At 38.1% G+C, this 15,782-nt stretch overlaps 1 protein-coding gene across 5 annotated transcripts in view; it reads left to right on the top strand.

Annotated features, from left to right (window-relative positions):
- Nucleotides 1-15,782, top strand: part of ARHGEF7 (Rho guanine nucleotide exchange factor 7) — a 128,815-nt gene that overhangs the window by 85,481 nt on the left and 27,552 nt on the right. For all 5 annotated transcript variants that reach the window (XM_039866261.1, XM_039866266.1, XM_039866263.1 and 2 more), the window contains 5 exons: nt 4,615-4,737; nt 10,609-10,747; nt 11,533-11,592; nt 12,271-12,417; nt 13,886-13,972. In XM_039866261.1, the coding sequence (XP_039722195.1) occupies nt 4,615-4,737; nt 10,609-10,747; nt 11,533-11,592; nt 12,271-12,417; nt 13,886-13,972 (556 nt within the window). The remainder of the gene's footprint in view (nt 1-4,614; nt 4,738-10,608; nt 10,748-11,532; nt 11,593-12,270; nt 12,418-13,885; nt 13,973-15,782) is intronic.

The following is a 15,782-nucleotide window of genomic DNA, read 5'->3' as shown; positions in this document are numbered from 1 at the left end:
GGACATCTTGTAGGGGGAAAAAAAAGCTGATTTAGAAGATCCAGTCCAGAGTTTTAATATCTATGGTAGTCCCTCTCCTGATGGACTCCTGTCTGTCCTGTGGCATCAGACTTGTCTCTTGCCCCTTCCCCTCCTCATGCTTTAGTTCAGAAAGAAAGGCTCTCTCTCTCCTCCCTGGGGGGCTGAGAAGTGTGGTTTCCCACCCAGCTTTCCCTGCCTTTCCCTTCCTGTGGATTCACTTCTGTTTCTCTTCTTGTTAAATCCTGCTTGTTCTTTCAGACCCAGTGAACACATAGCACTTCTTTTCACAGCCTTCTTCTCTTCCCTTGCATTTGCTCACATATATGTTTGGGCTTTATTTTGGTTGCAAACTCCTTTTCCATTGTATTATAGATATCAGGAGACTGAGTTCCCATTACTTACCCTATATATGATAGGAATTCAGCTTATTGATGAAAATACTTCATTTAGTATATAAGTTTAATGTAATCATCATATGAGTTAAATAAACATTGTGTAGTGATTTTTTCAAAAGTTAATTATAAAGTTTATCTTAAGATTTACATAAATTTTTATAGATAACTGTTTAGACCATTACTATAACATTTTCATGATAAAATATTTAGATTATTACCAATATAGATTTAAACTACAGGATGAAGTTTATTTTGTTTGAAAGCTGTCTTTTTAAACTATCCAAATAATAGCAAGCCTGGGTGATTTAAAGATAATATTTAACTTTGGAGAACAGACTTGGTTAGATCCAGAGCACTTTTCTGACTCTGCCTGGGTCATCCTTATTAAGAAGCAGAGCATAAGACTGGAGCTTATTTGGGGATGATTTGGGGTTAATGTGCACATCTGTGGAAGCAGCCCTGACCCATATAATTCAGGTCATTGGAGTTCACTTCTTGTGTGTCAGTGGAGGGAGTAGTGGCTCGAGTCTGCACAGTGAACTCTGCATCACAGACTGACCCCCTTTGCCCTAGGCTGCCATTGTTGGCATTGGCTCCCCAGGAGGCTGCAAGTGGAAGTGGCTGGCTTTAGCAGCCCTATGTACCATTCGTTCCTTTGCACTTGGCTCAACACCATGTTAGGTGCCCTGCCTACATGTTATCATACTCTGAAAAATAACCTCCAGAAGCACAAGAGAACCAAAATGAAAATCCACTGTTTTAACTCTTAAATCATATTCTTGCATTGATCTTTGTAAGTTTTGCTTGTCTTGTTAATTTGTGATTTAGATGATGATATGTGTGAAATGTGTCGACACATGACCTGGGGCTCTAGTCTTAGGATGACTCATGTAACTTTTCTGAGCTCTGCTGGTGCCATCTAGTGAGTATGTATTATGAGGGCTTTATAAAATGTAAAGCCATTTATATGGTGGTAGCACATATAGTGAATTCTTAAAAAATTGGGTTTGAGAGAGGTAATAAAACTCTCTAAGGCCAGGCTCAGCCAAAAAAAAAAGAGAGAGACAAAACCTTGTATAATGAAGTAATTGTCCACGTATAAGCCATACTAACATTTAACTTAATTTTAATCTGTGGATGAAATATAAGAAATGAAAATCCATTGATCTAGATTTTAGGTACATTGATCTAGATTTTAGGTAAACGCATTAGGGGCTGTGGTACTGGACCAGGTGGGAAATGAAGTCATAACATAGTACATGGCACAACATGGAGCAATATTTATGCAGCCCTAATAATCATTTACATGTGCATATCTCATTTACTTGTGTTCTTTTCTTGTTTATAAAATTTTGACATTCCATCATTACAGTTAACGTTCAATTCCCTCAGGCATTCGGGTTTCCCTGCTGGAGCTCTCATCCTAGAAGCCAGGCTCCTACTATTTCACTGTGTCCCTGAGTATTAACATTACCTGCTCAAATGTCAGTGTGTAATATTCTTAAAATAGATGTGTCTTAGATGTCTGGATTCTGATAGAAAGCAGGTAATCAGACGTGTCTTTGAGTGCAGCATCTTTGTTGCATGTGATGACTGATCTTTGGGTGACTTAGAAAGGGTGCTGGCCTTCGCTCATTCTCCTAGAGGGTGTGTGCTCTCCTCTTTGGGCTGGCAGCAGTTTATATCATAATTATGGCATCATTGGCTGTCTTATATTCTGTTTATTACCTATACTATTATATAAACTTTATATTCTTGTTTCATATTCCCCAAGAAGATTACAGTAACTTTTAAGGCAGAAGATTTCTTACTCTTTTTAATTGTTCCCAGTGTCTGAATAAATAGTTTAAGTTAATTTGTTGAGTCAGTGACTGTCTTGCAGGTAGAACTGTGGCTAATCCTTGAAGGCTATTAAAAAACCCACGTAGGAGTTCATACTTGGAAGAGTCTGCCAGCAGTGCAGGTGCTAGCTTAATTTGACTTCAGATAAGGATAAATTAACTAAATAGTAAAATCCCTGATAAGGAGCACACGCCTGTTCCAGGATAGGTGGTTACCGCATTATGTAAATGTTGAGCCATATTCTGTGCCAGAATTACTATGCCTTTTCCTTCTTTTTATTAGTCTTTTCCTCATGATAACAATGATGGTAATTGTCTTCATTTTTTGTTTGCTTGCTTTTTTCTCTATACCTGTCACTAATTTGTTCTTGATTGATGTTCATTTCTTTCAGTACATTCACATATACAAGGGTACTTATTAATGTTCTGGGAAAAGTCACTGGATCTTTCCCGTTTTCACCTCTAGCCCTGCTGCATGGTCTCGGGGTGTCACTTGACTGTTATCCTGCTGCAGTTCACTTCCTCAGTGTTGACTGCTGGTGTCTTCCTCTCTGTGGCTATAGTCCCTCATTTCCTAGGTACGTCCTGAGGAAAGAGGGCATGGAAGGCAGTTAATCCATGTTCATACTTAATTATGACTCAGATGGAGACAGAATTGTAGGAAATTGTTTTCATCCATTGTTTCAAGGTTCAGTGTTGTCGAAAAGTCCCAGGCCATTCTTATTCCTGATTCTTCTTTAAAACTTGTGTTTCCTCCTCAAAACCTTTAGTGATTTATTTCTAGGACTCTGAACATTGGCTCTGATGTGTTTGGTTTGGGTCTGTTTGCATCCCTCAGACTGGTACTTTGGGCTTTTTCTCTTTGAAGACTCATGTCTTTTAGTCTAAGTTTTGTGATCATTTCTTTGATTTACTTCTGTTTATTTTATTTTCCACATCTGATTACTTTGATCTTGATGTGGAACTGCTTGTCTTGGTCTTCAAATCTTCACTTTCTTTCCCATTAATCTGGGAGATACCGGAACTTCGTTTTCCATATTTCCTATTAACTTTTTCAATTGTGCTGTCATTTTATTTTCAAACTTTTTTTGTCCTGAATGTTATTATTTTAAAAGCATCCTTTTTTCCTAAATGTGGTATCTTCTGTTTTTTTCTCTCAGGATTAAGTACAATTCTTCTGAATATTCTTCTGCTCCCTCAAGAGTAAATATTATATTTTCCTCCTTCATATCTCCCCACCTTTTGTCCTCTGTCATTCTTGTTAGATTTTTTTTTCCCCAAAAAAGTGTTTTGGTGATCCTTCTGTGTCATCTTATAATTAAAATTGGTGCACTAAAACACTTGAGCTGACCGTGGGTTGAAACTTGTCTGTTGTTGTTTTATAGGGGAACCCCTGGTGTTACTATTTCTTGGTCATTTTTCCTCTGGGTCAGATTCCTTAGGGAGAAGAGAAAGCTCTTCTGATTTCCTGCCTTGAAGGATATAATCCTTCCTGTCAGTGCTCTGGGGTTCTGGTGGGCAAAAGATACTTGGGGTACAGGGGATGTTGGTCATTGTCCTTCCATGCCCCGTTTTCAGTGCAAGAACCCTTGCTCCCACTCACACTGCTGGTACCCCCACCAGGCACCTTCCATCCACAGGGATGAATGTCTTGCTGCCTTCACCCACCTATGTTTGTGGCCCCATTGCCCAGTTGTCTGATTGCTAGGAGCTCAGCTATGGTCTTGGAGTTGGATTTGCCTGCCCAGTCACGACTGCTCATCATCTGCTTTTCTGTTTCCACAGTTGGTTCTGATCCTCTTTTTCTATTTGTTGTTTGAGTTTTGTGAGTTTATGCTTTTTAAAGCATCATGGTAACTGTCACAATAGTGTGGATTTGGTAAGGAGAGCAGTCAATCTTTACCTGAAGGGAAAGATAACTTTGTATTTTTTTGTGTGCCTTTCTTGATGCTACCTTGGTAGAAAAGCCTTACTAACCAAATAGCCTCATTTTATAATTCTTGTTTTATGCAAAACATAAAACAAGAATTTAAGGTTTCATGACATCTGTTTTTCTCACTGCCCAAAGAGACCTGGACTTGTGGGTTTGTAGTTCTTTGTGCAGGTCTTGGCATTTGGATGCTGGATAAAAAGATGGGGTTTAGTTCACTGCATTATAGCAGAGTGGCTTTCAAGGTAGGTATTTTCTCTTTGCTACATGCATGGTGTAAGCAGACATATTCTGGGATTCGTTTTCATAGAGGTGGGTGGTACACAAGGAGATCTTTCTTACTCAAAGCATTCTCTGTTCATTACTTAGCAATTTTCCTTCTGTCTGTAAAATTTAGGATTATTTCCCTTGTGTTGCATGTCTCCAGGTTGCCTGAAGCTCAGCAGAGAGTTGGAGGCTGCTTTTTAAATCTGATGCCACAAATGAAAACTTTGTACCTTGCGTATTGTGCCAATCACCCATCTGCAGTGAATGTTCTCACGGAGCACAGGTGCGTTCACTTAGACATCTTACCTGAAAGGAAAAGACTTCTTGGGGTACCCTCCAAAACAATGCTAATATTCACTTGATTTTTCAACAATGAAAATTTTACTTTAATTACCCCTCAAAATTAGTGCTTGAGAAATACTGGTAAGAATTCTTTGAAATGCTGATTAGTGTTTTTTGTAATTAAAAAGAATGTTTTTATTGAAGGCCCCCTTCCCCACTTCAACCTAGAGCCTTTTGGACAGTGGGTTGGAAGAGCTGGTGAGTATTCTGGAATGTAGCTGCAAGCTAAATCTGGGCTACGGGAATCACATTTCTTTCAGATCATAAAACTGGAAGTACCTGAGACCGAATTAGATTTGCTGTAAGAGAAAGTGTTCCATTTAAAATTAGGATTGGGTTTTATAGGTAGAACATTAGCTTTATAGATGTTGGAGACCATTAGTTTTAGCTTTTCAACCTGAAACAAAATTAAAACAAGTGAAATAGAATGTACAGATTTTCTGCTAGTTTGTTAAGACAAGGCCATGTTCGCTTCCTGAGAATTGGAAGAAGATTGAGAAATGTTGTAGTCACTGGTAGGCATTACAGAGCACAGAGGCTCTGTTTCTGCTTCTGCTTCTAAAAGTGGCACACATTTTTATTAATGAGCGTTTTAGAAAAATGTTTATGGTTTCTTCTGAAAACAGTTGAAAAAAGTTTTAAACCATAAATGGAAAAATAATTTTAGTAGCATCAAGATAAAGGCCGCTGTGCTTCTAACTTAAGGCTTAACTTTAACTCTTAACTAAATATTTCAACTCAAAACTTAGATACTTTTTTGGTAAGCAAGCATTGCTGAGCTGTTTAGATATTGAGTTGAGGTTCAGGTGTAGTGTCCCTGTGTGGCTGGATTGTGTGGAAGTGGTGGCAGGGCCTCTGGATCAGTCTGACCTGGTTTGAGCCCCTGCTGCTGGCTTTCAAGCTGGTGGGCCTGGGTCACCTCACTTCTCTGAAATTGTCTGTTTCATAGGGTTATTGTAAGCATTAGGAAAATGTGTGTAAACTGATCAGAACTGAGTGAACACGGTAAATGCTTATCGCTTTGTTGTCTTGTCTTTTGTCCAGTAAATAAATAAAGACCCTGGGCATTTACTGTTTTCTCTGTGCACTTAAACATTAAGGGATTAAAATTCTAATGTCTATTTATATTAACGTTTTCCAGTCCAAAAACCAAGCAGTAGTATTTGACATGGTGATGAAAAGAAGCGAGATTAGGATTTACAGTGTCCAACAGAAACAAAAAAACCTGAACGACATCCCCCTGCCCCTCTCCCCCACCTTTCTGGGAGGGTGGGCTGTGTCAGCATGCATGTTCCTAATCCCATGAAGCATGTATTCAGTTACGCTTTCTGCTGTCTACTCCTGGAGATTACAAATTAAATGAAATTTCCAGAAAAGTGCAATGCAAGGGTTAAATTTGTTTCTGAAAAAATTATAAGGAATTATTGATGCAGGGATGAAGGAGATAAACAGAAAGCAAATAGAATGTTAGGGTAAAATCGTAAATCTTTTCTTTACTCTCCCTTCCTTCTCCTTTTTTGGTTGGGGATTGATCCTCTATGATTGGGTTAGAAGTATGGAGACGGGGTGAACAATTTTAGAGAAAGATTCTAACTAAATATTTTTCCCATGTAAGAGAGGATCTGTCCTGAAGATGACATTTAAAGCAATTCAGACTGTTAGTTTCCTAAAATAAGACTTTCAAGGGAAATGCTTGCAAGTATGTGCTGTTTATCCTCTCTCCTGTACTATTATATTACTTTAATGACTGTGTCGTAGCCGAAATGTAAGTGTAGCATTTCCCCAAAATAACAAGGAAAGAATATGGGTACGTGTTTGGGGAAACAGCCTCCTCCATGTGGCGTGTCCCAGAGTTGGGAGGTGGGTGGACTGAGGTCGTGCTCTGGGAGTGTGAGCCTCAAGACAGAACGCTCCAAGATGTGCTGCCTGTGTGCCCTGCTGAGATCTCTGAGCAGTGAGAGTCCCTACTCTGTCCACAAGTCAGACCCCATTTCTGAAGCGTAAGTCCATGAATTGAGATGAGGATTGCAGTTGGCTGGTAGCTTCTGTCAGTGTTCACCACTTTTGATTCTGGGATCTTAAACCTGTAATGTCTTTCCTGCTTCCTTATATTTGTTGAAGTCTTAAAGCTGCTGCACTTATGGGTAGATTGATCTGTTTATGTTTGAATTACTTTTTAAGGATTAATTTAAGAGGAGCGTTTTGAAATTTTAAAGTCTTATTTGCAATCTTGCATTGTGTTAGTTTAAATTCGGAGTGTGAATCTTGTGAATGCATTTACAGAACCACCAGTTCTAGAGTTACGTACCTTTTGCTTTATTATAGGATAGTAGACATCATGTGTTCACAGCTGCCTATTTTGAATGAATTATGGGTTTCATAATTTAGTCTGTAAAATGAGTTTTGTTTTTTTCCCCCCAGCACTTTGTTACTTTTTTTTTGCTAGGCTACATGATAGTCCCTTTATGTGTGTTCTTTTTGTTTGTGTCTTGCAGCCCACAGTCATTTCAGTAAATACAGAGGCGATACACTGTGTAAGATTGCTAGAATCAGTAGAAATTAAGCTGAAAGAGCCATTATTTTATCAAAGTAGCTGTAACTGGTTGTTTTGTTTTATTATGGTACTAAATATTAAGACCTAAAAATTGAAAAATTGCAAGTGGGGTGATGAAAATTATTTGCCTAGTTTTGTTAATTTTCCTCTGTCATAACTATAGTTATGAAATTTCAGATATAATCCTGAAATATCAAAAATGACCTGAATAAATTTTTCTTATGGTAGAAGGGCCCTGCAGGGATTATATTTAAAGGAGTTAATCTGTAAGTATCATTAAAAAATTTCATTTTTATGGGACTGTGCTTGATCAGTTGCTCAACATAGAGAAATGCTGGTAAAATATAAATTGCTCCTTCTTAAATCTTAATATCATTTACTCTCCTCATGCTTTAGAGGTTGACAGTAATTTGAAGAGAAGAGCATTTCTGAGTGAGGATTTATGAGGAGTGTGGGAGGGCATGGTGAGTGTGAAAGGCAAAGCAGTATAATGTGGTTGGAGGGGCCAGACCAGTCATCGCATGTCTACCCAGACTCTGGGGCCCCACTTGGGTTCAGCCATCCTGCTAGCAATGAGAGTGGAGGCAGGGGCCTTCACTGGGCATCTCATCCGTAAACGTGCATAATTAATACCTGTGTCACAGGCTCAGGGTGATATCTCTGAGAATCATTGTACAGAAGCACCTGCTTTGATGCCCAGCACAGATTGCTTGTCCACTAGCATTGCTCTCATCTCTCCATCCTCCTTCCTGACTGTTCTCTTGTCTGAAGCTCTCATTTCTGCCCAAGCTGAGCAGAGGAGAGTGGCTGGAGGGAAGTGGGAGAGAAGGCAGGCGGCGAGAATCAGTCTTGGAGTACTCCTCACTTACCCATCCATCTCTTGTGTGAAGAAGTCTATGCTGAGGAAGGGAAAAGGCAAAATAATAAAATGCGTAACTATGCAAACTCAAGGATACTGCTTGTGGCTTTGAAATCTCCACAACTCCTGGGATAAACATTAGACCAATCCATAGCAAGATCCTGAAATATCACTATTTCTGGTTACAGTAATCCCAGCTCTGTGATTTTCTTGAGAAAGCACAAAGTTATATATCCAGAGATGCTGAAATGTTTGTTTCTTATTAAAGCACACACACACCCCCCCCTAGAAGTAGTTTGACAGCTTCTGTAGTAACATATTTTAAATTGCATCACCATGATGGCTGTCTTATAGGAAGAAAGTCATTATGAAGCCTTATTTCTTATAGAAATGAGAAAATTTATTATGTGCTAAGTTTTTATAACTAGGGTTATGTGAATTTTCTTTTTTGTAATTTGCATTGATTTTGATATCTTCTAAATGTTTATTTAAAAGATTGATTTAAAAAAATAGTATGTATAGGTAGGTAGATAGGTACTCTTAACATTATTACTATGTTTTTTACATTATTACTATGTATACACTCCGATTTTAAATGCAGTGCACCTTGCTTAACCAGGCCACCTGAGTTTAGGTAGAAGTAGTCTTCTGAAGAGATCTTATATACTTAAGAAATATAAGGCTGACTTCCTCATGATTTGTTAATTTTCAACCTGATTTATGAAACCTGATATTTCTAAATTGTTGTAGTTAAGTATGGTGATCTACCCTTTTGATGCATTAACAGAATCAATGTGAAATCAGTTGAGGATGGGATGAGAGGTGGAGAGTGCAAACACCAACTCTTCTTCTCATACCTCCCCACATGAAGTCATTTTAGGTTGAACTGTAGGAAACTGTCACGTTCCCCACTTTTGAGCTAGTAGTTTCAAGTGGCTTAGCCTAAATATTGTGTATATTTTTTTTACCAGGACCCCTTAGTGTGGCTGGTATTTCGAAGAAGCTTGGGCAGGGGCCAAGGATAGCTGGTTGAGGGGCGGAGGGAGAGATGGAGGAGGTGAGACAGTGGCTGAGTCCCTGAGGTCAGATTCAGATAACCTGCACTTAGGACAGATGTATTCAGTTATTCCGTATTTTCATCTTTTATGACTTCATTTATAGTGCTCTTCACAGTAGGTGGCTTGAGGACTCACATGTCACCTTGCTCATCCAGGTGGGTGACTTGAGCTGCTGCCTTCTTTTCTCCCCTCAATTACTGATGTCTGGAATGACACATGGAGCATCAGTGAGGAACACAGACCCAGGTCCTCAAATGGACCCCAAACATCAGTGGAGACACAGAACTGCCAGAGTTTCAGTCACTGATGAGAGTCATAAATGTGTCAGTGACAGAGGTTGACTCTCATTGCTGCTGCAGTGGAACTCTCAGGGCTAAAACAGTATGCATGAATAGTAGAGGTGATGGTGAAAGAGGAGTAGTAAAATATTAGCTTTTCTTTAAGCTTCTTTAATTTGTGAATATATGCTAAGTCTCTTCAACTATAAGCTTAGATAACTTTCATGAGAATTAAGTGAAATGGTGATGTGAAAATGCTTTCGAAATTCTAAAGTGAGTATTGATTATTTTATTGTACTACATTGTGCACTTGGAAAGTTGGGAAACATCACTTGTTTCTCCCATAGAATGGTTTAGGGCAGTGGTCCCCAACCTTTTTGGCACCAGGGACTAGTGCTCCTATGAGACCTCTAATGCCTTATGATCTGAGAGGTGGAGCTGAGGTGATGATACTAGCTCTGGGAAGCAGCTGCAAATACAGATGAAGTTTTGCTCGCCCGCTGCTCACCTCCTGCTGTGCGGCCTTGTTCCTAACAGGCCATGGACTGATACTGGAGATTGGTTGGGGACCCCTGGTTTAGGGTGTAGTCTACGTTCAAGGGTGTTTGGTGGATTATTAGGCATCTAGAGTGTTAATGCCATGATTCAGTTTATTGTAGGTTTAAAGGATCTTTTCCTTTTTAGATTTTTTTACCATCTTGAAGTTTCCAGATAATTGAAATCTATTAGAGCTCTAAGAATGTATATTTACATTTGAACACTGGTATGTGGAATTCACTTGCTGAAATGACCTTTCATGAGTGGGATTGCATAGGAAACAACTGTATACTAGATTATGCATAATTGTTTTTGCTCATAACGAGAGAAATAACTTGAACCTTCTGGGGGTTCCTCCTTGGGTATTTTAAAATAACCAGTAAGTATTTGGTTAGAAAAGCTGTAGCCTTCAAAATATTAAAGATACCCTGCTATATTTTATAAGCCTAGTGATTGCCAGTAGGGATAAGAGAGTTGTCATTCTGAACTCTTAACAGTGCATCATTTTTCATTGCTCGTTGCTCAGTGAGGAGTTGGGAGAGTTCATGGAGATAAAAGGTGCCAACAGCCCGGGGATTCTCGTGTTGACAACTGGCCTCAGCAAACCATTCATGCGACTGGATAAGTACCCTACGCTGTTGAAGGAGCTCGAGAGACATATGGAGGTACTGCTTGTCACATGTTTGTCACTTGGAATCCATCAGCCATTGTCAAAGAAATTATTATTAATAGTTTATTTCAGAAACCAGAATCAACAAAAAGAGTTTACCAAGGGTTTTTAATTCAGTAGATTTTCTAAATGATTTTGGTAAATATATTTTTCCTTAGCTCTATAAAACATTTGCTCCTTTATCTCCTCTCTCACCCACTACTGCTGATAGAAAAAGTTCCAAAAGGTAGAACATGCTAATAGCATTGAGATGTCATGTCAGGAACATTTAGTTACAAATATTAAGTGCATAAGTTGTAGAGTAATATAATAGTAAAAGCATCATTTAATTAATACGTATTTTATTTCTAAAAAACAGGCTGTGGGCCTTGCAGAAATTTGGGTTCAAGTTATTGTCTTGGCTTGGGGTTGGTGAACTTTTTCTATAAAGGGCAGGCCATCCGGTCTTCTCCACAACTGCTCACCTTTGCCATTCTGGAGCCAGAGCAGCAGAGGTTGTGTGTAAGGAATGGGTGTGCTATGTGCCGTCTTCATTCACTACAGCAGATGGTGGCTTTCTGACTCCTGCTCTTGGCTTCTCTGTTCCAAACTATTGTAGTCCCTAACTCCACTGGTTCCATGATTTCCTTAAAGAATAAGAAGCAACACTTTAGTACTGGGAGAAATAGGACATGTCATAGGTCAAAAATTATTGGAAGATTCGCTAGTTTGTAGATTGCCTTTTTAAGAAAAAAACTTTTTTCTTATGAAAAGCTAATGGTCTGTTTCTTTTATTCAAAGGATTATCATCCAGATAGACAAGATATTCAGAAATCCATGACTGCCTTCAAAAACCTTTCAGTAAGTAATTGAGCATGTTACAGAGATTTTTCTCATTCATTATCATGGCAATTAAATGTAGAAATTGTTCATCATCTAAAAAATGATAAAAAATTGCAAAGTATAATTTGAGTTTACTCTGATGAAATAAAAATATATAGTAAATATATAGTAAATTCTCATTCTTTACTGGGTTGCGGACACCAGAAAAATGAAATAATTGCTATAATGCTTAAAAACGATTTAAACATATTTTTAACCTGCATCTAGTGTACTTAGTGATAAGAGCGTGAAATGGAATACTGGTGATTCCATTTTATCTGTTGTCTTACTGTCTGACTGACTATGTTTCTGACATATGCTCCTTATTTATAGCACAAGTGGTACTCCCCTCTCCCCCACCGCCTTCTCAGTCTTCTGTGTTGGCAGACACTGATAAAATCAGAAAATATTTTTCTTGTCCATTCTACATTTCTTCTTCTAAAAGTGGCAAGATATGCTATATTTTTCTAAAACAGTGTTTCTTACTCCATAGTGGTTGTGTGCTCTGCCTTTCTCGACTTGATATTATACTTGTGAGTTAAGCAAATTGTTCAGTAGATTGATTATATGTCTTAAGAATTAAGATGTAAAGCAATATGGTCAAAACTTACGATTTTGGAAGTTTCTGTCTTAATAGTGTTCTCCTGTGTCTCTCAGGCCCAGTGTCAAGACGTACGGAAAAGGAAAGAGCTAGAGTTGCAAATCCTGACAGAAGCCATCCGGAACTGGGAGGGAGATGACATTAAAACCCTGGGCAATGTCATTTACATGTCCCAGGTCATGATTCAGTGTGCCGGAAGTGAGGTACTGCAGTGTGTGGCTAGGGGCTCGGTACTAACACTGCCATTCCACTGTGCAGAGTGGATAATAATGGTGGTGGAAGAAACACATGAGGGGACGCCAGCCATGTGCTGCTGGACTAATTTTGTTCTTATTCCAATCTCTCAGTTCTTTTCCCTGAAACCGTTAAAATGTCTTAGATAAAAATTGAGTTAAGAGCTGAACATAATTTGTATAAAATAAAGCTTTTTGTAAATGTTTTTTGAGTTTCCTCAAGATTGTAAATACTTTACAATTTTTTTAATGACTCTTTTCAACCATGAACCTCTTAGGGCAATAAAACTGAAACTTATAATGCATATTCCTTCTTGCCTATGAAATTTAAAAATGGTATTACCCCTTTAGGGTACTAGTTTGGCTACCATAAGAAATCATGACTTTTTAATAGGCTCCATTGATCAAAGAAAAAAAGATCCATATCTTTCCAGATTGTTTTTTAATTATGCTTTTTAACTTTTATTTAAAAATCTATGGAAGCGTTTCCTAAAAGATTTTCTTTGTAATATTAGATGTACAAAACATTAATAGGTGCTGCTCACATAATGATTCAAAATTGTGATCACGACAGATTGTAAGTAGTTGTAAAGATTTCTTTTTGACAGATCTTCTTGGAGCCTATGCTCTGAATATTCATGATGTATGTTGTGCATCTTTAAGAGGGGAATATAATAAGTAGTTTTCAGTAACTTTAAAGTATAGAACCTCTTTTTCAAGGCACTTTACTTATGGTTAGTGTTCTGAGGTATTTGCTTGGGGACAGTGCTTACTAGTATGTCTTTACTTTTGTGGGCAGTGGTAAAATGGCACCTTGTGACAAGGGCTGTCTGCATTTCTCTTCTATGTCTCCTTTTAGGTTCTTGGGAATTTTTGTCCGTCAGTTATGGTCTCTCTGGCACTTTGCTTACCTTATTGAAATGAATGATTTTTAATACATAAATAATATTTTTAAATCTTTCATGTAAACTAGATAAAGTTTACATGATGGATGCAAACAATATTGAATTGATATATCAAGAGTTTTAGGGAAGTGCCAGGAGTTTCTAGTAGACCAAAATTGATTTTAACATTTCATCTTACCCATATTTTAGTATGAAGGGTCCATCTGTTCCTCCCCCAACTAAAATTTTACAAGTTCTTTTGTTCTGTTTTCTCTCAATAATAAAAAGAAAATTTTAAGCTAATTAAAAAGAGTTAATGGCAGAGCTGAAGTCCTTAACTAAATTTTTAAAAAAGACATTACGTGGACTACTTTGTGAGTCTAAGAATTCATTGTAATTTTGTTTCCATTTAATTTAGTTAAAAAATTTTGGTAGAGAGGAATACCTAAGCAGGAAATATAGTATAATGTGTTATAAAGCTTGATAAAAATATTCTCACATCTCTATATGTTTTTTAAAAAAATTATTTGGATTTGTTTGTTCTTTTACATTAGGAAAAGAATGAGAGATATCTTCTACTCTTCCCAAATATTTTGCTAATGTTGTCTGCCAGTCCTAGGATGAGTGGTTTTATCTATCAGGTAAAACACATTTTAAATTTATATTTTATTTACTGCAGAGCTGAGAATCATTTCCAGACATATTTTGAAGTTTCATATTAAATGCTACATATATCTGTGTTGTGTGTAGTGTTATGTGCGTACAGCTCTTGTCTATTTTTTAATGTCATTGTGCAAACAGATCCTCGTAATTATTTCTAAGCAAAAAAAGAAACAAATGAAATTTATAGACCTACTTCCTAAGGACACAGACTACAGAGGTGTAAGTCCAGCTCCGTCACCACTTGATGTCATGTCTTGCGGTTGCCACTTCTTTCGGGGTCGTTGTGGTGCCATGGTGGGTGCTACAGCAGGCTGGCTGGGTTGGAACGGTGCAGGTTGAGATGCTTTCTAAGTGGTATAGCACCTGAAGAGACATTGGTAGATGTCAGGTAATGTAAGTAGTAATGAATGGTCATTTAACCTCTGTATTTTTAATTGTTTCACTGATTTTCTTTGAGAAGATGTGAGAGCTGATTTAAGAATAAAAGTGGAGATCTTTCCTGGTTTTGTTTTTCTTCTTTTTTTTTTTTAACATTGTTGTCCCTTGGTATCTGCAAGGGATTGATTCTAGGACTCCTCTTGGATACCAAAATTCGCTGATGCTGCTCAAGTTTCTTATGTAAAACGGCATAGAACAATGTATACAGTCAGCCCTCAGCATCCATAGATTCCCAGCTGCAGATCAAAAATACTGTTTTTAATCTGCAGTTGGTTGAATCTGTGAATGTGAAACCTGTGAATGTAGAGGTCTGACTGTAATTTTAAATGGTGTTATTAAGTAGATTATATTTTCCCTGTATGTCTAATAGGTACTTCCGTCAAGGTTGCATTGCTTTTTTTTCTGTATAGTTATAGAAGCTAATGCCTTTCTCATCAAAATTTTAGGGCCTGGCCAATCACCAGATACTGCTGAAACAGAAGTCACCACTTTATTTTCTCTGAGTTGCATTTCTTCAGAACATAGTATGTTGTTTTGTATCATCCTCAGCAAAAACTAGTGAATCCTGAGTCAAAAATATCTAGTTAGTTTGTATCTCCACATAAAGCTTTCATCCAAAGAGGAGTTGTCATCACACAGTCCTAAAGGAGAACTTGAAAATTAATATAGACAAACCCAGAAAAATAATGCCTCTTAATTTGTAAGGCTGCTTCTGAGCAGATGTCTGTAGTTGATATAGCAGCTACTTGGGTTCCCTCAGACCGGCAGCTCCTGCTTGGTTAAATGACCCCGATAAACATAAAGCTGAGTCCTTTTAGTTTTATACCTCAAGAATCTGAGATGGGACCCTGCTCTGATCTAAAGGAGCAGAGATTGCCCTTTGGGACAGGCTCAGGCCCCTAGTGACAAGGCTGGTACACATACAGCATTTGCTATGAGTGGTGGCATTGACGTGCTATGCGAAACCTCATGCCACCAATAATAGGACCTGTTTTCCCACTCAGCACAATTTCCTGGGAGTTGTCTGAGTGCTGTGACCCATAATCTGTCTTGTCAACATTTATTTCTGGCTTTCAGGAACATTAAAAAACATTAAATCCAGCAAAAACCAGAATATTCTATCCACTAGTATTGATTTGCTAGATTAAATGCAAACACAACTTTATTTCTGTAGGACCTCTCAGAGCAACTGATAGACTTCTGTGCATTATGAATCTTGGAAAGGAGTGTGCAGTATACAGCATTTTTCAAATTCCTCCGATCACAGAAGGACCAAGCACTGTATTCTGTTCCACAGCCCAGGCACTGTCGATGTGGTAGACTGGCTCATTCCAGCCCTACATGCTGTAG

Source organism: Pteropus medius, unplaced genomic scaffold (genome assembly GCF_902729225.1).
Source record: "Pteropus medius unplaced genomic scaffold, Ma_sr-lr_union100, whole genome shotgun sequence".
NCBI classification, from domain to species: Eukaryota; Metazoa; Chordata; class Mammalia; order Chiroptera; family Pteropodidae; genus Pteropus; species Pteropus medius.
The sequence above is the reverse complement of the archived record's forward strand: the minus strand, read 5'-3'. Positions and strand labels throughout refer to the sequence as shown.